We start from the raw sequence: 23,995 nt of genomic DNA on the forward strand, positions 1-23,995 counted from the left end.
TTCTCGAGTGACTGGAACCGTCAGAGGGAAGAGCAGGACAGGGAGGCAGGAAGCGGGTGGTAGAGACTGAGAAAGTTTATATTCCGGGCAGAGGGAGCTCAGAAGAAGAGAGAGAGAAGAGGAAGGTAGAGGAAAGAGAAGGAGAGACTGAGAGAGAAAAACGAAGTAAGACAGAGGCAGAGAAAGCAGCCCCACTGGGACAGAGGACCCTAAACCCGCCTCCCCTCCCAGTGCTGCCCGGTGATGGCGTCTTTGTGGGGCTCCTGCATCCTCTGAGCCATCTCGTTCCCACCTCTGCCCCTTCATTCCCTGCTTACACCCCTCCAATGGGGCCCATCAACCACATTTATGCTCTGTGCCCCCGAGTCCTGTGGGTCTGACCCCACCCCCAGGCCTCCCCTGCTATGACTGTCCCCCTCCAGCCTCTCTCCAGCCTCGCTCCATCCACGCTGGCCTCCTCCTCTTCCTCCAACAGCCCCAGCTCAGTCCTGCCTCCTCCTCTTTGCCCTTGGGCTGCCTGCCACCCAGAATGCGCTTCCCCGAGATCTTCATTTGCACGCCTGACTCCTTCTGGGCATTCAGGTACCAGCTCCAATGGCCTTTCCTGAGGTCTCAGCTGCAGTGGCCTTCCCCGACCCCTGACTCCCCGGCTAAGGCAGCCGCCACCCCCACCCAGTCTCTGTCACATCGTGATGTTTACTTCCTGTCACAGTTAACACCATCTGACATCACCTGTGGGTCTGTTTCCTGGTTCACAGGAGCTCACTGGAGCATGAGCTCCCCCAGAACAGGGTGTGGTGTCTGTCTTCACCAACGTCCCACGTCTACAGAAGTGCCCGGCATAGAGTAGGTGCTTAATAAATGTGTGTTGCATTGTACAAAGAATCATCTGGTTACAGAATGTGTTGTGCATGTGAATCTGTGTCTTTCTGTGTCTCCTTGTGTCCTGTGTGTGCTTGTGTTTGTGCGTTTCTGTGGACAGTCCTCTGTGCGTCCCTGAGGACAAGTGTGGAGTCAGCAAGGGTTTGTGTCGAGGGGTCTCTGGGTCTGTGTGTTTGTGGTTTTCAAGGGGGTGACCAGTGTGTGTCTCCATGTGTGTATATGTGTGTGCGTGTTTTAGTCATTATGTGGCCAAATGTGTGTCCAGGGGTATTCGTTGTGTGTGTGTCTTCATGTCCATTCGGTGTGTCCATAGGATGGTGTGTGCTCATGTGTGACCGTGTGTCCATGAGCACACCTTTCTGTGATTCTGTGTCTCCTTGCATGCTCCTCTCTGGGTGTGTCCCTGTGGATTCATACCTATTGTGCGTGCTTGTGTCTCTAGTGTCCTGTGGGTGCCTTTGCGGGCTCCTGGGTCCAGATGTGTGACCGTACGTGGTGTCACAGATGCATGTGTGTGAACCTGCATGCAGTGGTGTGCTGGTAAATGGTTAACAACCGGCTCTCTCTGGTTTGCCAATTCCCATGGTGTAAATCCTTTCACCACGGCCAATTTCTAAGTACCAATGATGTCACCAAACCCAGAGTTGGAAGGAGATTTGCAGCTGCACCCCGTTATATAGTATTTCCACCAAAAGTATGGAAAAGAAAAAAAAGTAGCAAAATAATTCAGGAGTGATGAACTGCTTTTTATTTTATGATAGTGAAACATACATGACATAAAATTTACCACTTTGTTGGTAAGCATATGGTTCAGTGGCATTAAGTACATGTGACAGATTCGAGTGGACATTACCTGTGTTCTTAACATAATTTATTGAACAGTAAATTTATATAATTACTTTTTTTTTTTTGCTAAGATTAGCCCTGAGTTCACATCTGTTGCCAATCTTCCTCTTTTTTTTGTTGAGGAAGATTGGCCCTGAGCTAACATCTGTGCCAATCTTCCCCTACTTTATATGTAGGATGCCATCACAGTGTGGCTGATAAACGGTGTAGGTCTGTGCCTGGGATCCGAACCTGCGAACCCAGGCTGCCAAAGTGGAGCATGTGAACTTGACCGCTACGCCACGGGCCGGCTCCTATAATTGCATTTTTGATGATGGCTGCATTTTACAACCAGTTTGCAAAATCCGTGAACATTTAACAGGAGGAGCTGGCTCTACCTGTCTTTGTGTCTCTTCGCGGGCTCCTTCTGGCCTCGGAGTCCGGGTGTGCGCTCCAGTGTGCCTGCGTGTGACTTCACGTGGCTCCGTTCCTAATGCTGTGCATGCCTGTGTATCCACCTGCCTCTGAGCACAGAGGAGGCTGAGTGTGCCCCGTGTGCACCCAGGGGGCTCTGTGCATGCCACTGTGTCTGCACACCCCATGTCTCTCTGGACCCACAGCCTCTCTCCTGGGGCCCAGTCTCTCTGCGTGAACCCATGTACCTGACTACCCACTCCAGCCACGAGCCAGAGCCAAGTCTGAGCGGTTCTTCCTAATTCCACGCTCAGTGACATCAGGGTGGCAGTTGAGATCAGCCGTGATGGGAGTCTCCACACCACAGGAATTGGCAAATGCTACACAGCAGGACTTCTTTTTTTGGTCAGAGGGGTGGTTGTTAAACATTTACCAGCACGCCACGGGGACCCAGGTGACTCCACGTGCCCCGTGTCACCGTGTGTGCCTCCGTCTCCCCGTGCGTACCCACGAGCCAGTGTGTGTTCATGGGCGTCCCTGTGAGTCTCTGTCTGTGAACCCGTGTGCCCGGGGGAGGCCACGGCGCCCCATTCTTTCTTGGCAGTTAGTTCCGGAGGAAGCTGTCAGGGTGGGGGTGAGGGTGCTGAGGCTGCCCTGCTCGCCACCCACCTCGTTAGGACGCCTGCATGCACAGGGCTGAGCGGCGAGGGGGGCTCCCGCATCTAGACCCCAGTGCTGTGCTCTGCTCAGACCCTCCCGCAGCCCGCGGCCGGGGAGGGAGGCGCCGGGCAGGCGGGAGGGCGGTTGAGGAAGAGGAAGTCAGGGCAGAGTTGGGTCACCCTGTGGTTACCCCGGGATCTGGCCCGCTGATGCACCCCTTGGGCCGGCTGGAGCCCTAGCCATGGGTCGTGGGGGCTGCAGCAGCTGGTAGCCAGGCTGGGTACCTGCAGCAGTGAGGACAAGGCTCCATCTGGTGAGTGACGATTATTGCGTGGGGACGGGGGTGGAGGGGCGGTGAGGGACAGACAGACCAACACAGACCGAGCACAGGGGGCCCGTGGGGGCCTGAGGAGCCGCGGACAGAGAGACATCCACGGTGTCTCTCCATCTTATAGTCAGCCTGCTTCCTGAGTGGGTGGGGGAGGCTGTTTGGCTCCCGTGTTTGCTCTGCAGAGATCTGTGGTCCTAAAAGGCCACCTCAGGGGGCTGGGTCCATGATGGACAACCAAGTAAGTCAGGAGGATGAAGCCCCTTGTAGCCAAAGTCTGCATGGGGGACAAGGGACAGGGGGTGAACGCGGGGCTTAGGCTCCCTGTGGCAGGGTCACCAGGCACGTTTTGCTTCTTAAACTGGAGATTCCGGGGGGTGGGGGACCACAGACCTCCCTGAAGCAGAATTCAAAGGGTGGAGCTGAGGAGAGTGACTTTCAAAACAAGCTCCCGTTTAAGGCTGCTGTCGGAGAGCCAGCCCCAAGAATGGCCTCGCCCCGGTCTCCCGAGGTCATCCAAATAGGAGGATCTTCCTCTGGGCAGCCCTCCACATTGGGGCCCCCACCCCCGGGAGGTGCCCCCTGGCTCCCACCGTGGCCCACCTCGGGGAGCCGCCGCACACCCCTGGCTGCTTGGGGTGGGGTGAGACGGGAGGAGGAAGGCTGTGGTTTGTGCAAGGCACACCCAAGCTGGCTGCTTCCTTTCGGCCCCCGTGTCACACGACCTATGTGAGGGCTTCACGTGCCCTGGGTCGGGGAAGGTGGCCCAGGAGCAGCCGGGAGGAGGTGAATTTGGAGTGGACAGCTGGGGCCAGGAAGGATGGAGCTGGTGAGTTAGGCTGGGGGACACCTCAGGGAAGGCCTTGAATGCCATGCTCAGGAGGCTGATTCTTCACGGCACTCCGCTGGCCCGGTCACCTGCGGTTCTGAGGAAAAGGGCTTGACCAGCGAGCGCAGCCGAGGGAGCTCTGCCCCCACTCTCGGCCCCCCTCGAGAGCCCCTCTGAGAGAGCTTCCTGGCACAGGTAGGCTTTCTACTGCTCCTTCAAACACCGGTAGGATGTCAATTGCAAACCCATCAGTGTGTCTGGTCTGGACCATTCTTCATGTGCCCTCCTGGTCCTCCAGCTCCTGACACAGGGCTGGACACATGCCAGCACTCAGTACTGCTGTTGAAGGCGCTAGGATGTCTGTGGTGGCCCGTTGCGCGTTCAGATCCCCATCCCCCGTCTCTGTGTGGCCGTGGGCAACTGGCTTCACCACTCTGGCCTTCCTTTTGCTCCCCTATAAAAGGATTGTGGTAGGCTTTGTGTGCAAAATCTTAGCACGGTTTTTTTTATTAATGCCGTCAAGTAGATTCTGACTCCCAGCGACTCTGTGGACCGCGGAGCAGAACTCTGCCCGGTCTTTCTGCGCCACCCGCTCACCGTCGGAGGCTCTATCAGACAATGCCCTGCTGTTATCCAATGGGCTTTCATGGCCGACTTTTTTGGAAGGGGGTGGCCAGGCCCTTTTTCCTTGTCTGTCTTAGTCTGGAAGCTCTGCTGAAGCCTGTCCTCCCTGGGTGACCCTACTGGTATTTGAAATCCCAGTGGCACCACTTTCAGCATCACAATAACACACAGCCCCCGCAGGATGACAACCACAGCCAGGTGATGTGGTTCCCTGACGAGGAAATGAGCCTAGACTGTGGCAGTGAAAGTGCCAGATCTTAAGCACTAGACCACCAGGGCTGGCCGGCATGTGGTGGGAGCTCAGGAAAGATTGTCAGCATTGCCCATTCCCTCATACACTGTCCCTGCCCTAAGGCTTTGCTTCCCTGAGTGGTCTCATCCATGCGCCATGTATGCACCCTTAGAAACTTCCTGTGCCGCGCTCAAAAAGGGGGCCAAATGGTGGACTAACCTCTACTGAGTACGCAAGGTGGGCTCCTGAAAGGAGGCTAGACAGAGATGGCAACCACCTCCTTGGACTCTGCTTGAGGCTGAGTATCAGCCACCGAAGGGGCAGAGCACAGCAATGGGGTTCTTTTGAGAAGGTCCCTTGGGAGCCCCCCATGGAGGAGGAACTGGAGTGAAGGGGAGAGATAAGGGGAAGGGAGATGCTCTCAGGAGGCGACGGAGGCTGGACCAGATCAGGGCAAGGAGGACGCAGAGGGAGGAAGAGGACTGGGGACAGGACTTGGGGACCATTTGGTGGCTCTAGAGGGGGTTCAGGTCCAAAAGGAGTCCAGGACAAGGTGCTGCTTTCAGCTTGATTGATGGGATGGCGGTGGGGGATGTTGGTTGAGTTGAGAGAAGCTGTGTTTGAGATGTTTGTTACTTAACCTCCTTGTGTCTCAGTTTCCTCATCTGTAGAATGGAAGCAGTGGAAGCACCCCCACCATCACCCCATGGTAGGGTGGTTGTGAGGACTAGATGAGCCTATTGGCGTAAAACACTTAGACCAGTACCCGGCACAACATAAGCTCAGCTCTTGTTAAATGTTAGGTTGCGTTGCTGTTGTGTCACCCCTGGTGAAGGCTGGCATGACCCACACACCCGGCCCCCTCTTTGACATCCCCTCCCGTTGACCAGGGTCTTACCTGTACCCGCACCTGCCCACCTGGACTTCAGGGCCACACGCTCCTGCAGAATCTTGCCTTTCCTCATCAAGAAGAGGAGTCAAGGTGGAATCTCCTCCCCCTGGACCTGGGCAGTCCTTCCTGATTCCCCCAACTAATAAGGACCAGCAGAAGTGATGCTAGGTCATAATAAGGTAGCTTCTGCCTGGCTGGCTCTCTTTCTGTCTCTCTCGGGATGTGGATATTTGGAATCCTGAGTCTCCAAGTGGGAAGTCCGGCTTCCCTGAGGATACCGTGCAGGAGAGACCATGAGAAAAGACCACATAGAGATCAAAAGAGATGCCCAAGGAGCCCCAGCTGTGTAAGTCTTCCCAATCATGTGAGCAAAGATGCCTTCCAGATGGTCCCGCCCCAGCCCATGTCTGACTTAGAATCTCACAAGAGACCCCAAGCCAAAACCACCCAGTCAAGCCACTCCTGAATTCCTATCCCGTAGAAATCTTGAGACATAATAAATGATTGTTGTTGTTTTAATCCACTAGGTTTGGGAGTGACTTGTTATGCAGCAATAGATAACCAGAGCACCCTGCATTGCCCTGTACTGCACCCCAAAATTTTGTAGCTTAAAATGATAGTCACTTATTTAGCTCACAATTTGTTGGGTCAACTGAGTGGCTTTTCTGGCCTGGACCAATTCAGCCATTCTCTGCTGGGTTCACTAATGGATTCATGGGACCCTGTCATGAAGTCTTTTCTAGAATCTCCTCTTTCGAGGGGCCAGGACACCATTGTGTGAAAAGACAGTACCCTTAAGAAGATGACAGTCACCATCAACAAGATGGTGAAAGACCTCATTAACATGGCAGACTCTCATTCTCATTAAGACAGTGATGCCCTGACCAACATGGCAGATGACCTTACCAAGATGGTGGATGCCCTCACCAACATGGTGGCTATCTCCACCAAGATGGTGGACGCCTTTATCAAGATGGAGTACATTCTATACCCTGCATCCCCATCCAGTCTCTTCACCTGTTCTTTTCTACAATCTAGTAACACCCAGGACAAGAAGATCACCTTTTGGAAGGACAAGGGGCTATTTACTACTTATGATAACTAGCATCAGGCTCAGGGGAGACAATCCAAGTGGTAAATGTCATCTGGGTCTCCTTCTGGTACATACATACGATAAAACCAGAGCATTTAAACTTGAGACACTAAAGTCACTTGGCCCTCTGCCTCCAATTACTCCCACCCATGCAATGCCACCCAGCCTCCTCCCCACAACTTCACAATCAGCCCAACAGCTCAAGGTGGGAACCACATGTTCCCGATCCAGTACTCTAGGAACACTGTGGTCAATTCTGGCCCTAATGAAATAAGAAAAATTGGGCAGTGGAACCATGGTAGAAGTCATCTCCCAAATCTATATCAAAACTCTCCATTAGGTGGGTACATTTGATCCTGTGCATGGAGGGTATACCTGGAAATATCCCTTCCCCCTGACCTTTTACACGAGACCAACCCATCCCCATGTCTCATTATGCTGGACTTTTAAATCCAGCATCTGTATCTTCTGTGGATCTGTTGCTGTTGTCTGTTTTTCTTCCTGGTTTTAGGTTGTGAGGTTCTATCTCCTGGTGTGTGTGGTAATTTTCGATTGAATGCTAGCTATCATTTATGAAAATCCTTAGATACCATTGGTGGCTCTTCATGGTGTTATTTTCCTCCAGAGAGGATTTACTTTTTCTCCTGCCGGGCGGGGAGAGTAAGGCCAGATCACTTTAGTCAATTAACTGACTTGAAGCTGGATTTTGGTCTTGGTGAGGATTGGTCTATTTCTGGTCCCCCCTTGCTCATAGCACGCAGTCTTCTGGGGGTCCCAACTCTCTCCTCTTTATGGGCTCTGAATTCCAATGTCTGTTCCTCCAGCCCTAGAAGGTTGCCAGAAGCTACACTTAGCTTCTTAGCCTCTTTCTGGTCTGCTCCACAGTCATGTAAGCACTGCATCCATATCAACAACTCATTCCTGAGAAAAAAAGCAGTGCCTTATGTCTACTTCATCTCTAGGGCTTCTCTTCCTTCCAGAATCTTGACCCCCTCCAAGTCTGGCTGCCAAAGCCTTCAAATTGAGTGTGGTTTTTTTTCCTTCCAATTTTGTCCAGCTTTTCTAGCTGTTCTTGGTAGGAGGGTAAATCTACAATAAGCTAGCCTGCCATTGATAGAAGTAGATATCCCTTTTACAGGAAGATTTTTAGCAAGCCCCCTTTGCTAACTCTGCTCTAGATTCTGTGTTTCTCTGATTCTGGACTCCTGGATCCTTGCCTCTGGTACCATCGGGTTGATGGAGGTCCCTCCTGGCTTCTCATTGCCCTATATTTCCCTGAACTTTTCCTACCTGCTCCCCATCTAGAGGTCTGGGAGACCTAAGAGAGGTCCAGGGAAAGACGTGTGATGGGAGATGAGGAATTAAAACCCAGAGCACAGCAGAGGAGCTGTCCTCTGGATTTCTGTGTATACGTCTGGCTGTTTGTGCATATCTGTGTGTGTCTGTGTGAACGTATGTCTGATTATGTGTGTGTGTGTCTGCCATTGTCTACGTGTGCTGGAGAGTGTGTTGGGTGTTGGTGTATAGAGTGTTTTTATGTCTTTCTGTGAGTGAAAGACTCAGCGGTCACCTACTCACAATGTGATGGCTGAAGTCATGAGGGAGGTGCAGAGGGGGTCACCAGAGCCAGCGGGGAGAGCACGAAGTGGCCAATCAGAGAGCCTTGGGAACACAGAGTTTCAAGGTCAAGAAGAGAAAGGAAGACGAGCCAAGTCAGGATGGGAGACCGAGAAGGGGCACACAGAGGAAGGTGGGGTATGTAGCATTGTGGGAACATTGGATTTCAGGAAGGGAGTGGTCAGAGGTGTCCAGTAAAGGTGAGACTTATAAGTGCCCGTTGGATTTAGCCTGAGAGACAGCTAGAAGACTGGAGGAGATGGAAATAAGACTGCAGTGGGCTGTGGAGCCGAGTAGGTGTGTGCAGGTAAAGACAGGAGTGTGGATAACTCTCTGAGAAGAGGGGAGGAGAATGAGAGCTCCCTGAAGAGAGAAGTGACAGCTGGGAATTTTGCAGACACGAGTGACAATGCAAGTCAGGAGGGTCCACCTCCAGGGGGCAGCGCTTGCAAGGGCGTGCTCTGGCTGGCGTGCCGGCTGGAGCACCTGCAGACACACACCCCACGGATACGTTCAGAGATAAAGACGCAAACGCCTAGACACACAAAAACCCAGGCAGACGCCAAAACGCCTTCACAGATATCAGAAGATCTCCCCCAGCCCCAGATAAGTCGTGCAGATCCAACCTCACAGATACTGATGGGTATCCAGACACCCACACGCGTAGGATTGCAGAGATTTGACAAATCGACTGCATAATATCGTTCAGCCATAAAAAAGAAGAGAATCCTGGCATCTGCAACAGCATGCACGCACTTCGAGGGCATCGTGCTAAGGGAACTAAGTCTGTCAGAGAAAGATAAATACCGTATGATCTCACTTATACGTGAAATCTAAAAAAAACCTCAGAAAATGAGATCAGATTCGTGGAGACCAGGGGTGGGACAAACTGCCAGTTATATGATAAATAAGTCCCGGGGTGGCAACGTACAGCGTGTGACTATAGGTAACCCTGCTGTGTGGTCTATTTGAAAGTTGTTTTCACTATGACAAAAAAAATTTTCTTTCTCTTTTTGTATCTATATGAGATGATGGATGTCACAATAACTAAACTTACTGTGGCAATCGTTTCACAATATAGGGAAGTCAAGTCATTACGCTGCACACTTCAAACTTATACAGGGCTGTAGGTCAATTATATTGCCATCAAATTAGGGGGGGAAATCCCTTAAATGGTCATAGACACCCCACATAGACAAGTCGACACTCAAGACTCACAGATCCAAAAACACACACTCTAGATGTTGATGCAAAAATGCACCATCAAAAACATAGGCACAGGGGCCGGCCTGGTGGCGCAGTGGTTAAGTTTGCATGTTCCGCTTCTCGGCAGCCCAGGGTTCGCCGGTTCGGATCCCGGGTGTGGACATGGCACCGCTTGGCGCGCCATGCTGTGGTAGGCGTCCCACATATAAAGTAGAGGAAGATGGGCACGGATGTTGGCTCAGGGCCAGTCTTCCTCAGCAAAAAGAGGAGGATTGGCAGTAGTTAGCTCAGGGCTAATCTTCCTCAAAAAAAAAAAAAAGACCCAATGGGGCACACACACAGAGATACTGATGGGCATCCAGACACACAGAGAAGATTGCAGAGATTTAAAAAATCAACTGGATAACGTTACACTCAGACATTCATGCACACCTAGGCGCACCTCAGGACCCGGGCTGTGTTGCCTGAGGACCCCCAATGTCACCATCCTTCACACAGCATCCTTCGGCTCCTCCTAGGAATGTCTTGTCAAGCCAGGATAGAGGCTTGTAAGACTAGGGGGTGGGGATGGAGATAAGGGCTTGGCCTCCCCCCAGGCTGAAGTCCCAGGCACCACCACCCCCCTCCCCAGCCAGAACCAGCAGCCCCCCTGCCCAGCCCCAGGCTCGCATCAGCTGATGCATCTGGCAGCGCCTGGCGGCAGTCTCCGCCTCTCTTGCTGGCAGCCCCATCCTGGCAGGGAGTCCCTGCCCAGCTCCTGCTTCATCCCTTACTCCTAACGCACATTCTCCGAGGCAGCGGTGCGTGGCCCCCATGGCTAACTCGGGGCTCAACCACTCCTGGCCAGCCCTCTCCAAGCTGTGGCTGAAGCGGTGGGCCTTCAAGAGAGGTAAGGCTGCAGGGCACCCTAGTCAGCCTGCCCCCCATCCCGCCTCGAGCCTTTCCTCGGCCCCAGGGCATGGACTCTGCCCAAGCCAGCCCCAGATTCCATGACCCCTGGCTGCCCCGGGGTCCCTCAGAACATCACACACTCATGGGGTCCCTCTTTTCTCAGAGGAAAAGTCTCCCCAGGAACTCGTCTCACGAGGCAAATTTGCAGAAGGAGAGTCTGCCCCAGAACAGCTCAGAATTCCCTAGGGCAGCCCAGCGGCTTCCTGGGGGTTCCGGCTGCTGTGCGCCGCTGGGTGGCTGCAGAGCAGAGGCTCAGGGAGGCAGCAAAGGCAGGACTTAGAGACCGCAGGGGTTCTGAGAGACAACCCCCTCAAACACACACACACACATTGGCTGGGGGACCCCTCTCAGGCCCAGGGCCTCAGTTTACCTCTGTGGGGACTGGAAAGTCCCTTGTCTTATACCCTCCAAGGCCTGGTGAATCGCTGTTGCAAAAAGACACTTCCCCTTAAATCTCAGGAGGCGTCTAGTCCTTGAAGATAACCAGACAGGGGGTAGGGGACAGAGTGACAAGAGTCCCCTGTGGCCTCCACACCTACATGAGCCCCTCCCTGTCAGGCCAGCCCCTCTGCTCAGCCTCAAGTCCTGGCCAGCATCGGCAGCATGAGCCGAGTGCCTGTTAAGGGTGGCAGTGAGTGTCTGCGCAGGAGCGGGGCTGGTGAGAAGATTCATTAACTTGTTCATTCCACAGGCTGTCCTTGAAAGCCTACTGTGTGCGGGGCGCTGCGCTGGAGGAGAGGGGAAGATCAGGGGATGTGGTGGCTGGGGTTGGGGAGAAAGAGGGTGGCCTGGGGACAGAGATGCAATAGAAGAGCAGTCATAATGATGGATGTTGCTGCTAGTTGTTGAGCCCTCATGAAGTTGGGCTCAGAGAGGTTGAGTGACTTGCTCAAGGTCACACAGCAAGTACACCCTGGAGGAGTCAGATTTAAAACCAGTTCTGTTCTAAGGCCACCTGTGCCATGTGCTCTGCCCAGTGGACAAAGCCACCAGTGTGGGCAGCCAGCGGGCCTAGGGAGGGTTCTTAAATCCACCAGTGGATGGCAATGCTAGAGAATTAGTGCATTAGCCGCAGATCACCAAGCTGCCTGCCTGTGAACCAGGTCCTAAGGAAGGGGTCTACCTGCTCCTGGCCGCCTGGCCCACCCTGTCATCGTGCCTGGGCAGGGGCAGTGAGCTGTGGGACCAGGAGTGACTCTTACACACTTTTGTGGCTGGTGCTGTGGGGGCTGCGGGTGGAAGAGGCTTCTTTAGACCTGAATCCAGGCTGATGGATGGCTCCTTCCAGACAAGTGAGAAAAACAGGGGTGGGGGGTCGAGAGTGACTCCCTGACAGGGTCCTTCCAGTCTTCAGCCCTGGGGGGCATAAGGTGAAGGGCCTTTTTGCGCCCCTCTTAAGCTTTGTAACTGGCTGTCTGGGTGCCTGATGGGGCTTCCTGGGAAAATGGTGGGGTTGGATTGGGGGAGGCAGACACAACCGGGAGAGGGAGGTTAGGACATCCAGGGAGGTTCCCCGGGGCAGGGCCCCCCACTGCCCCTTCCCCTCACTTGCTCCAGTGACCCATTCTGGCCATTCTTTTTCATTCATTCCCCAAAATATAATCAGCGTGTATATAATGTGTGCATGCTGTGTCTCACCTTGGTCTCTTTCTTGCCTGGTTTCTCTGACACAATTCTGCCCCCCTTCCATCTCCACCTCTCTCCATCTCCTCCCCTCAGAAAGCCAACTTCTGAATGTAATGATCACTGCCTTTGAGTACTACCGCATCGCCTATCCACCCAACTACCCACCCATCCATTCATCCACCCAACTATCCATCCATCCATCCCTCTAACCATTCATCTTACTATTCATCTATCTAACTATCCCTCCATCCTTTCATCGAACCATCCATCCCGTCATTCACCCATTCATCCATCAAACCAACCAGCCAGCCAACTGTCTAGCCACTCATCCAGCCAGCCAGCCAGCTAGCTAACTGTCCAACCATCCATCCATCCATCCATCTAACCACTCATCCATCCAACCATCCATCCATCCATCTAACCACTCATCCATCCAAACATTCAACCATCCATCCATCCATCCATCCATCCATCCATCCATCTAACCACTCATCCATCCAACCATCCATCCATCCATCTAACCACTCATCCATCCAAACATTCAACCATCCATCCATCCATCCATCCATCCATCCATCCATCTAACCACCCATCCATCCAACCATCCATCCATCCATCTAACCACTCATCCATCTAACCATCCATCCATCCACCTAACCATCCATCCATCCATCTAACCACTCATCCATCCAAACATTCATCCATCCATCTAACCACGCATCCGTCCAACTGTCCATCCATCCATCTAACAATCCATTCATCCAGCCAACCTTCTACCCATCCATCCATCTATTGAGTCATCAGCTCACCACAGGACAGTCTGGTGGTGATGAGCCCTTGCTTTGGAGTCAAAAATACCTCAGTTCACATCCCACTTCTGCCTCTCACCAGCCTGGTGTGACCTTGAGCAAGTCAATACATCTCTCCGAGCCTCAGTTTCCACTTCTGTAAAGTGGGAGGCCTCAGTACTCCATAAAGTCCCTGCCCAGTGAAGGAGGCAGACCCTGCAGGCTCTCCTGGTGCCCCTGGGGGACTTGGCGGAGGGATGGGCCTGCCCCTCTGGGAGGATCCCCCTCCCCTCTCAAGCTCCCTTCAGCCTCCAGGACCCACCCCACATCTGGCTTTTCTCCTCCTTCACAGACTGCTTGTTTTGTTCCGACGTTTCCCTGAGTCATAGATGCTGCCTCAGCTTCAGGGTGAGGAAGGTGAGAAATGAAAGATGATGAGGGCAGCAGAACAGAGTCCCTCGACCAGCCTGGACGGGTAGCTGAGAAAGCAGTGATGGAGGAAACCATGACATTGTCAGGCCATGTGGCAGGCCAAAGGCATCAAAGGCTCATTTACCTTGAAGGGAATGGAGCTGGAACCCCCATGTGCACCTACCCCATCAAAGCTTTGCAAGGGGCCCCAGCAATTTTTTGGTGACAACTTTATTGAGATATAATTTGCACACCATACAAGTCACCCATTTAATATGTACAATTCAATGATTTTTAGTATATTCACAGCATTGTGCAACCATCACCACGATCAATTTTAGAACATTTTCATCACTCCCAATAGAAACTCATATCCTTTAGTTATCACCCCATAATTCCACACACCCCTCCCCCAGCCTTAGGCAACCACTAATCTCTGTTCTGTCTCTATAGATTCACTATTCTGGATGTTTTATATAAATGGAATCACATAGCTTATGGTCTTTGTTGACTCGCTTCTTTGCTTATGTTTTCAAGGTTCGTCCACATTGTAGCATATGTCAGAACTTCACTCTTTTTCATGGCTGAATACTATTCCATTGTATGGTTGCACCACATTTTGGGTAACTATTCACCAGTGGAGGGACATTTGGGTTGTTCCCACTTTTTAGCTATTCTGAATAATGCTACCATGAGCAATCATGGACAAGTCTTTAGATGGACGTATGTTTTCATTTCTCATGGGTATAGACCAAGGAGTAGAATGGCTGGGTCAGATGGTAACTCTTTGGGTTTTTTCTGAAGAACTGCCACACTGTTTTCCAACCTCCTTGGTTTTCTGCACACATGCATGCATGTATGTAACCCCTTTTCATTCACCTATTCATGAAGTGGGTTCATTTCTGTCTTGGCTAATTTCTGCCATTCTTGCTACCGCCCAGAGGCCCCAGCAATAATTTCGTACTCTTTTTCTTTTTTTTGGAGGAAGATTAGCCCTCAGCTAACTACTGCCGGTCCTCCTCTTTTTGCTGAGGAAGCCTGGCTCTGAGCTAACATCCGTGCCCATCTTCCTCTAGTTTATACGTGGGACGCCTACCACAGCATGGCTGCCAAGCAGTGCCATGTCCGCACCCGGGATCTGAACCAGCGAACCCCGGGCCGCCGAGAAGCGGAACGTGCGAACTTAACTGCTGCGCCACCGGGCCGGCCCCACGTATTCTTTTTCTTAAAGAAGGATCCTCCGAAGTGTGTGAGCTTCAGGCCCCCAAAACTTGGGGCAGTGTTTGTAGGGACGCAGCTGAGAGGAGAGGGAACATGAACGGGCACAGACAGCCTCATGCCGTCCCCCTCACTCTGCTCACCCAGCGTCAAGATAGACAGACATCATCACCCCTGTCTTATGGTTATACACAGGGTGACCACAAAATGTATCACCCAACCCACAACCTTTGGACAGAGAAAGAGGTACTGCTAATAATTACCTTGACTCAGAAGCATTAACTAGTACTGTCCCCAGCACATCGGGACATGGGGTCACCCAGCCATAGGGGACCCAAGCTATGGAATGAACAGGGACCTAACTCCAAAGGCATCTGCCATCCCACTCCCCACCCCCATCACTGCCCCAGCTGTTTCTCTCACTGCGAATGTGCTGGTTAGTCCCTCCACGCATCCCCCCACTGGTCTGCTCTCCTCCACCTTCACCCACCTCCTCAAGCCTCACCTGCAGCCACTCTCCCCTCACCTCCCTAGTTTAAGCAGAGCCCAGAATGTCTTTGCAGAAAGGATGGAGGAGTGAAAGGAGTCCAGACATCAAGGCAATGCAATGAAATGAAATGCACATGAGAGAGACACTGTAGGTGGGGGGTGGGTGGGGATTTCCGGAGGGGGTGGGGGAGGTCTTCATGCAGGCAGCCTTCGGGCAGGAACTAGGGGGAGAGGGTCTCAGGCAGCAGGTCCTGCAGGGGCGAGGATAAGGCACAGAAGGAAGATCCTGGTGGACATCAGTGGCTGGGCCAAGAGATCCTGCAGGTGGTGGGGAGCCTCCCCGGGAATTCATATAGGCAGGGGTGACGTGCTGTAGCAGACAGGGGCAGGGGGATGGGGATGCCCACTCCTCCCACAGAGAGGGGCTCCGTCTAAGACCCAAGATCAAGCCAGGGCACCCTCCTGACTTGGAAGGCAAGGAAAATGGCCAAGACTGGCCAAGTACCATGGGATAATGCTTGACACATGCTGGGACCTGGCATCTTCACCAAGCCCTGAAAGGTGGGCATCATCACACCCACCCTGCAGGTGAGGAAACTGAGGCTCAGGCAGGTGCCTTCCCCAAGGGTGTGCAACCATTAATAGCAGGTCCAGGAAAGGACACAGTCTGGTTGACCCCAAAGCTCTTGTTTTCTCCTCTATACCATGCCACCCAGTGGTCTCTGGAACTCAAAGTACAATATAGGGACAAGAGACAGCTTGAAGTTCAACCAGTACACACCCTCCAAATGTGGGCATTGGGCACTTGCATTTGATCTTAGGGACCCGTTCTATCAAACGCTCTACTTTTGCTAGAGGAGGCATGACCAACCAATTTCATCTCATGAGCCAATTAGGATCAACTGGAGACAGCTGCCAAAAACGGTGTGCTGGGAAGACTTCTGAGGGGACAAATGGATCAGTTGTGATTGATTAGAAATGTCTGCCACAGCCTCAGGATGAGGAAGCAGTGGCATGTATGTTGCCCTAAAGATCACTGAGACCATCCTCCCCCACCACCCCATCCTATAGATGGGAAAACTGAGGCCCAGGGACAGCAGTGGCAGATGCAGAGCTCAGGACTCCTCAGGACTCCCAGCTTAGCCCTGACACCTTGTCCCTCCTTTCTCCTCAGGCTCTGAGCCCAAGTCATGTGTCCAGCCTTTTGACTCTGGAGCTGCAGCCTCGGCCACCAAGAGCAGCAGTGGACCCTGGGGGCCTGAGCACCCAGACTTCTTCTCTGCCATGGAGGATGAGCAGGCAAGTGTGTGACTGCTGAGATGGGCAGCAGCTGATGGCAAGGGGGGCAGCAAGTACACGTTGTTATCACCTGCATTTTACCAGGCACTTGGTGTGCATTATTTCAGGGGAAGCTCATTAAAACTTGGCCAAGTAGCTATTATCCTGTTTTATAGGGGAGGGAACTGGAATCCTTTCTGGAACAAGAAGAGGGAGGGAGGGATGAGTAGAAGGGAAAGGGGATGAATGGATGGAAGGAAGGAAGGATGGACAGAAGGGATGGATGGACAGAATGAAGGAAGGAAGGGAGGGAGGGAGGAGGGAAGACTAGATGGGTGGGTAGGTGGGTAGATGGATGGAAAGGTGGGTAGATGAAACAGTGAATGGGTGGATGGATAGATGGATGGATGGATGGTTAGATAGGTGGATGAATGGATGAATAGAAGGAAGGAAGGGATGGCATGGATGGAAGGGTGGTTAGATGGGTGGTTGGGTGGGTAGATGGATGGAAGAGATGAATGGATGGATGGATGAAAGGGAAGAAGAAAGAAAGTAAGGATAGATGGATGTAAGGGTGGGTAGATGAAACATTGAATGAGTGGATGGATAGACGAATGGATGGATGGTTAGATGGGTGGATGAATGGATGGATGGAAGGAAAGAAGGAGGGAAGGAAGGTAGGAAGGAAGGGCTGGCATGGATGGAAAGGTGGTTAGATGGGTGGGTGGGTGGGTAGATGGATGGAAGGGTGGGTGGATGAAAGAGCGAATGGGTGGATGGAAAGATGGATGGATGGATGGTTAGAAGGGTGGATGAATGAATGGATAGAAGGAAAGAAGGATGGGATGTCATGGATGGAAGGGTAGTTAGATGAATGGTTGGGTGGGTAGATGGACTGAAGAGATGAATCGATGGATGGATGAAAGGGAAGAAGAAAGGAAGGAAGGATAGATGGATGGAAGGGTGATTAGACGGGTGGGTTTGTGAGTGGGTGAGTAGATGGATAGATGGGTGGGTGGATGGAAGAGTGGATGAATGGGTGGATAGATGGTTATATGGGTGGGTGGATGGAAGGAAGGAAAGAAGAAAGAAAGAAAGGAGGGGCCGGCCCAGTGGCGCAGCGGTTAAGTTCACGCGTTCCGCTTCTTGGTGGCCCGGCGTTCGCTGGTTCAGATCCTGGATGTGAACACAGCACCGCTTGGCAAAAGCCATGCTGTGGCAAGCGTCCCACATATAAAGTAGAGGAAGATGGGCACGGATGTGAGCTCAGGGCCAGTCTTCCTCAGCAAAAAGAGGAGGATTGGCAGTAGTTAGCTCAGGGCTAATCTTCCTAAAAAACAAAAAGAAAGAAAGGAGGGATGAGATGGCATGGATGAATGGACAGAAGGGTGGTTAGATGGATGGGTGGGTAGATGGATGGATGAAAAGGGAAGAAAAGGCTTTCTCCCACAGCGAGCTCTGAGCCACAGCAGCCCTGTGGAGTGGTCCAAAGTCTGGCTGAGATGGCCAAGCCATTCTGTTCCCACATCAATCAGTCTCAGCCTGGGGACTGCCCAGGAACCGCTGTGTCTTCCCCGAAGGGAGCTGATAGCTGGCAGCCATCTATTGACAGCTCCCCACTGCCCGCCAGCATCTGGGGCAACATGTCCTCACTGAAGGGGGTCTGGGTGGCATTTTACACCACCCACCACACTCCAGAAGGAGGGTCTGTTACGGTTAAACCATACAGGGCATTCTGCGTATGCCCCCCTGTCATTTTACAGAAGACGGCACTGGGGTCCAAGCAGGAAATCCATCCATTCCCAAGAGTCACAGAGGATTCAGGGTGAACAGAGATAGGACTAGGACTCAAGTTCAGTGATGGGCCCATCCGGGGCTCTGGACCCCTAGGAACCACAGGCAGATGAGATGGTTATGGAGGAACAGAGCGCCTGGGGAAGACGGGAGCCCTGGGAGCACGCAGCCAGGCTCTACCTCACCACCAAGAAATAAGCCCCTCCACCCGCATCCCTGTCACCGTCATCCACCTGGTCAGCAGAGCTGGAGGAAGTGGAGGGCATTGTCCTTCCCCCTCCCTCCCCGCTCTGTCCCCAAGCCCTGTGACCACTGTGCCTGCACAGTCCTCAGCTCTGTCCACGACTCTCCCTCATTCTCCACTGCCCTGGCGGAGGCCACCATTATCCGTCGCCCAGGTGGCTGGGACGGGTGTCCTCCTGCTCCGCCAGCCTTCATCGTGCCCCATCCAGACCCATCTCGGCTCTGCATCTTGTATAATCTTCCAGCCTTCCCACCACCATTGTCTGGAATTCAGAGATTAAGTCCTTCCTTGACCCGCCGGGCCCACTGACCGGCCCTCCCTGCCCCACCCTCCTCACGTCCAGCCGTAAGGAACTCTTGCTGGTTGTTAGAAACCGACAGCCGTCTGAACATCCTGTTCTTCCGACGCTCAGAACACCCTCACCCACAGCCTCTGCCCAGCCAACTCCTACTCCTTCCTCAGGGCTTCACTCGCTGTCTCTTCCTCCAGGAAGCCCTCTTGATTTCTTTTTCTTTTTTCTTTTTTCGTTTTCTTTTTTTTTACACATTTCGTAAGACTTTTTATCTAAAGTCTACTAACGAGTAAGATCATTTTAAAATGTATGAAACTTGACCAAAATGGCCAATTCGAGAAATCATTTCCAGGTCACATGGAGACTATCTTATGTGGTTGGAAATAGAGTTTGGCGGCTTTGTTTTGGCTATGGAAGCTGTCTAAAGACTATCTAACATTTCCTAATTGATCACACTCAGTAGGTTTTTCATACCAATGAGTGTCCTGGGTTTTGTACTTTTTAAAAAAGGGAGTTTTCTAAGTAAATTTCCAATATTCCAATCCAGAATTCCTGTTGCTCCGGACAGAGTCCGCCGGCCCCCCCTCAGTTTTTCTCCAGCCTGCGCCCTGAAACGTTCTCTCATACTCAATTATAATTGCTGGGTTTAATGGTCAGTCTTCTCCAGGTAGCGCCAGGAGAGCAGGAGAATGCATCTGCGTGAATCCATCTGGGGTGATATCAGCTTCTCAGAGGAAGGGCCTGACTCCTGACACACAAAAATTTGAAATATAAAGGCAACCACCACCAGAATGTCTGCTTCCATCAGTTGAGGGCTGGCAACACGCACACCTCATCTTATTTTGCCTTCATGGCAATCCTACAAGCAGGCAGCATCCTGTCCATTTTCGAGATGAGAACATGGAGGCCCAGAGAGGTTTAGGAACTTGCCCCAGGTCACACTGATCTAATAAAAGCCACAGCAGAGATACAAACCTTAACGAAGGCCTTTCTACCGGGCTGTCATTCGAGAACCCTCTGCCCTGTTACACACTTGCTAGTTCATTTGCAATCAATGCCCTGTGTTACACGATAAAATGAAAGCAGAGACATCATACGCTTGAAGTTGCTTTGGTGTGCTACTTTTTCTTTTCTTTTCTTTTTTTTTTTTTCTTGAGGAAGATTAGCCCTGAGCTAACTACTGCCAATCCTCCTCTTTTTGCTGAGGAAGACTGGCCCTGAGCTAACATCCATGCCCATCTTCCTCTACTTTATATGTGGGATGCCTGCCACAGCATGGCATGCCAAGCGGTGCCACGTCCGCACCGGGGATCCGAACCAGTGAACCCCGGGCCAAGGAGAAGCAGAACGTGCACACTTAACCGCTGCACCACCAGGCCGGCCCCACGAGCCCATTGATCTTATTTCCCTCCCACCTCCCTGGGTGCCCCTTCTCTGCCTCCTCTTCCTCCCTCTGTCCTTTGAACACTGGGGTCCCATTTCTTCAGTCTCTGTCTAAATACCCACGCCCTTGGCCCCGGCTGACCCGGGTGCACCCACCCCTCCTGTGACTTCGAAGGCAGTCTCCTTTCGGCTCACTCCTTTCCCCCCAAGTCATTCCAATCTGGTCCCTGGTGTCTGGACAACCTGACTCCCATCTCTTCTTCCACTGCCCGAAAAGTTTCCTTGTATCTCTGGTTTTCATCCTCCCGTAAATATAAACACGTCAGGACAGGCTCTTGGCGTGGACCGGGCCGCCCTCCCTCTCCCGCATCTGGGCTCCCTCAGCGGAGGCAGAAGTGGGAGCCGGGCCAGGGCTGGGGGTGGCGCGGTGGGGAACAGCTGGTGCAAGGGCCATCCGAGCTCCCTGCCAGCAGGTCGACTCAGGGAGGGAGCAGGAGGGGGCCTCATCCTTTGCCGGGGACCTTGTACCTTTCCTCCAACATTTCCTGCCTGAGGAAAGATGGGAGCCGGCCAAAGGGGGCCTTTCTGGACATCTGACTAAACATTGTACGCTGACGCCCCACAGAGGATGCAAGAAATTCAGGCTCGCTGGACCCTGAAGAGCCTTAGGCGATGGGGTCCCCTGCTCAGACCCAGAGATGTCTCAGTAATCCCCACTCTGAAAGAAGGCTTACTGTGTGCAGATTTAGGTATTACACGGATAAACGTTTTTTTAAAAATGTGGTTATTTATCTTGTTGTATATTAAGAAAAAGTAGGTGGCCGGCCCGGTGGCCCAGCAGTTAAGGGCGCACGTTCCACTTCGGTGGCCCAGGGTTCGCCGGTTCGGATCCCGGGTGCACACATGGCACCGCTTGGCATGCCACGCTGTGGCAGGCATCCCACATATAAAGTAGAGGAAGATGGGCACGGATGTGAGCTCAGGGCCAGTCTTCCTCAGCAAAAAAGAGGAGGATTGGCAGCAGAAGTTAGCTCAGAACTAATCTTCCTCAAAAAGAAAAAAAGATCAGTGGGCACAAAGCAGAGATTCCAGAAGAAGGGAGGTCGTGGAAAACAGGATGGCGGGTCCTCAAAAAGTCAAACACCAAATAACCATAGGAGACAGCAATCCCACTTGTGGATCTCTATCCAAAGCAGGGACTCAGAGAGTCTCGCGCCCACATTCATAGCGGCGTGATTCACAGTGGCTAAAGGGTGGAAGCGACCCAAGTGCCCATCGGCGGATGAATGGATAAACACAATGTGGTTTTGTTTATATCTATACAGTGTGGTCCATCCATACAATGGGATGTTATTTGGCCTTAAAAAGGAAGGAAATTCTGAGACACGCTAGAATACGGATGAATCCCGAAAACGCGCTGCTAAGTGAAATAAACCAGACGCAAGAGGACACATGTTGTGCGATTCCACTCAGATGAGGTCCCCGGGATAGGCAAATTCGGAGAGACGGACAGTAAATTAGAGGTTCCCAGCGGCTGGAGGAGGCGAGAGGGGGAGTGAGTGTTTAATGGGGACAGAGCTTCCGTTCGGGAGGGTGAAAACAGTTCCAGAGATGGATGATGAGGATGATGGCACAACCATGTGAATGTGCCTAATGCCACTGAATCAGACACTCAAAAACGGTTAAAATGGTAAAGTTTATGTTATGTATATTTTACCAAAATAAAAAGAAGGGAGGGGTCAAAGCCATAGAGAGCTCCAAGTGGGTGAGGTCAGGGAAAAGAGGCCAGCCCCTATGGAGCTCCCCTTCCTCCTTCCAAGGCAGGTGTGGATGCTGCCACCTGCCTCCTGCCAGCCAAGATCCACAGCTGACCAAGGGCCTGGCTTTTGGTTGGCAGGTATTTTCTGTTTTAAATTGGAAGCATCTCTGAAAATTCCCCACATCAAGCTTTACCAGCGATCTCCCTGTTCTCTTTCACCTAGTAAGGGCTGGCCCTGCCCGATCTAGTGGTCCAGACCCAGGATTGCAAAACTGAGCAAGTACAATCGCAGGACCCCCAGTTAGATTTGAAGGCCAAATATTGCAATGTTTGGGATATACTTATACTACAAACAATATTTGTTGTTTATCTGAAATTCAAATTTAACGGGGTGTCCTGTATTTTACCTGGCATTCCTACCCTAGGGTCCTCCTGTAGAGTTCATGAAGGGGGCCAGGTCCCCTCAGTGACCCCCTTCAGGCCACCAATTGGGACAGTCCATCAAGGGCTGCCTGAGATCATATAGATGCCTGAGGCCACATCTCAGCGTGGGCTTTGTATGGAGCAATGTGAGAGGCCCACCCACCCACCCACCTGCCCACCAAACCCTGTCTGAGGACAGTCCTAACAAAGGCCTGGAAAGGGACAGTTCTTGTCCTGCAGATCCGGATAGCCCAGAGGAGGAACACCTTGCCTAGCCTTGAGGAGTCAGGAAGACAGCCTGGAGGGCATGCCCAATCTGGGTTTTAAAGGATGAATAGGAGTTCGCTGGGCAAACTCTGGTTGGGCTGGGAGAAGAGGATCTCCAAGGAAAGGAAAAGGCAGGTACCCAGGCTAGAAAAATTGGCAAATAGAATGACTGAGACAGAGAGGGAGGAGAAGGGCATAGGAAGCAGAGGAAAAAGAAATAGAGAGGAGGGGGCCTGCCCCGTGGCTGAGTGGTTAAGTTCATGTGCTCTGCTTCAGCAGTCCAGGGTCCACGGGTTCAGATCCTGGGCGAGGACCTACACACCACTCATCTAGCCACGCTGTGGCAGCATCCCACATAGAAGAACTAGAATGATCTACAACTATGTACTGGGGCTTTAGGGAGAAAAAAGAAAAAGAAAATTGGCAACAGATGTTAGCTCAGAGCCAATCTTCCTCCTGAAAAAAAAAATAGAGAGAAGAGGAGGCAGAATAAGAAAGAGCATGGAGCTTGGATCCAGACAGCGGTCCCAGTTGAGTCTTTTTTTCCTCCCCGAGCCTCAGTCTCCTGATCCGGAAAGTGGAAGAACAATGCCCCCTGGTGGAATTGCTGTGGGCTTAGGCACAATGCACGCTTGGTTCCTGGTGCTGTGGCAGACGTGCATCATTGTCCACCCCTGTGTATCTCTGGTGTCAACAGCGCCTGGCACTCTGCTGCCAGAGTGGTGGGTGGGTGGGGACAGGAGGCCGCAGAGGGGCAGAAGCAGGAGGCAGCTGACCCTGGAGCCTTTTGCACTGTGCTGAGGAGGCTGGGCTTCTGCCTCTTGGCAGAACGGAGCTCAGATGTTCCAGACCCCACTCTGGTAGGAGGGAGCAGGGCCGGGAAGAGGGGGAGGCCAGCGAGGCGAGCTGGACAAGTGAGGAGCCCAGACTGTCATTTCGTAACCTTTTGATCAGTTGTTCACTGTGGATCTCCTTGCATTATTTTTGAGGTTTTTTAAAAATATTGCATTAGGGTCCGCCCCCTGGCCAAGTGGTTAAGTTTGCGCGCTCCGCTTCGGCGGCCCAGGGTTTGCTGGTTCAGATCCTGGACGCGGACATGGCACCGCTCATCAGGTCATGCTGAGGGGGCGTCCCACATGCCACAACTAGAAGGATCCACAATTAGAATATACAACTATGTACCAGGGGGCTTCCGGGAGAAGAAAAAAAGATTGGCAACAGATATTAGCTCGGTGCCAATCTTTAAAAACTATATATATATATATATTGCATTAAAATGTAATTTGTCTTGATCTCCGAGTTTTGGGGCATCCCCTTCAATTTTGTGCCTGAGGCCAGCGCCTCACCTGTCTCACCCTAGTCCCGATCTGGAAGGGATACTTAGGGTGGGTGAGGGGACGCCCCAAGCAGCCCAGGGAGAAGCCTGGAAGCCCCCACACGGCCTCGAACCATCTGCCCTTAGCGTCAAGG

The 23,995-nt window shown here is 52.4% G+C and overlaps 1 protein-coding gene across 9 annotated transcripts in view; it reads left to right on the forward strand.

Annotated features, from left to right (window-relative positions):
- The first annotated feature begins 762 nt into the window (after window positions 1–762).
- ARHGEF18 (Rho/Rac guanine nucleotide exchange factor 18) overlaps window positions 763–23,995 on the forward strand; it is a 92,619-nt gene continuing 69,386 nt past the window's right edge. The window contains exons 1-3 of one of the 9 annotated variants that reach the window (XM_070491846.1): window positions 2,744–3,094; window positions 3,990–4,133; window positions 16,260–16,384. In XM_070491846.1, the coding sequence (XP_070347947.1) occupies window positions 16,370–16,384 (15 nt within the window). In that variant the 5' untranslated portion in view covers window positions 2,744–3,094; window positions 3,990–4,133; window positions 16,260–16,369. Of the gene's footprint in view, window positions 847–2,720; window positions 3,095–3,989; window positions 4,134–8,482; window positions 8,535–15,558; window positions 15,674–16,259; window positions 16,385–23,995 lie in introns of those variants that run through there. The other 8 variants (XM_070491848.1, XM_070491849.1, XM_070491844.1 and 5 more) reach the window with 8 other exon arrangements.

This window comes from Equus asinus, chromosome 20 (genome assembly GCF_041296235.1).
Source record: "Equus asinus isolate D_3611 breed Donkey chromosome 20, EquAss-T2T_v2, whole genome shotgun sequence".
Taxonomy (NCBI): domain Eukaryota; kingdom Metazoa; phylum Chordata; class Mammalia; order Perissodactyla; family Equidae; genus Equus; species Equus asinus.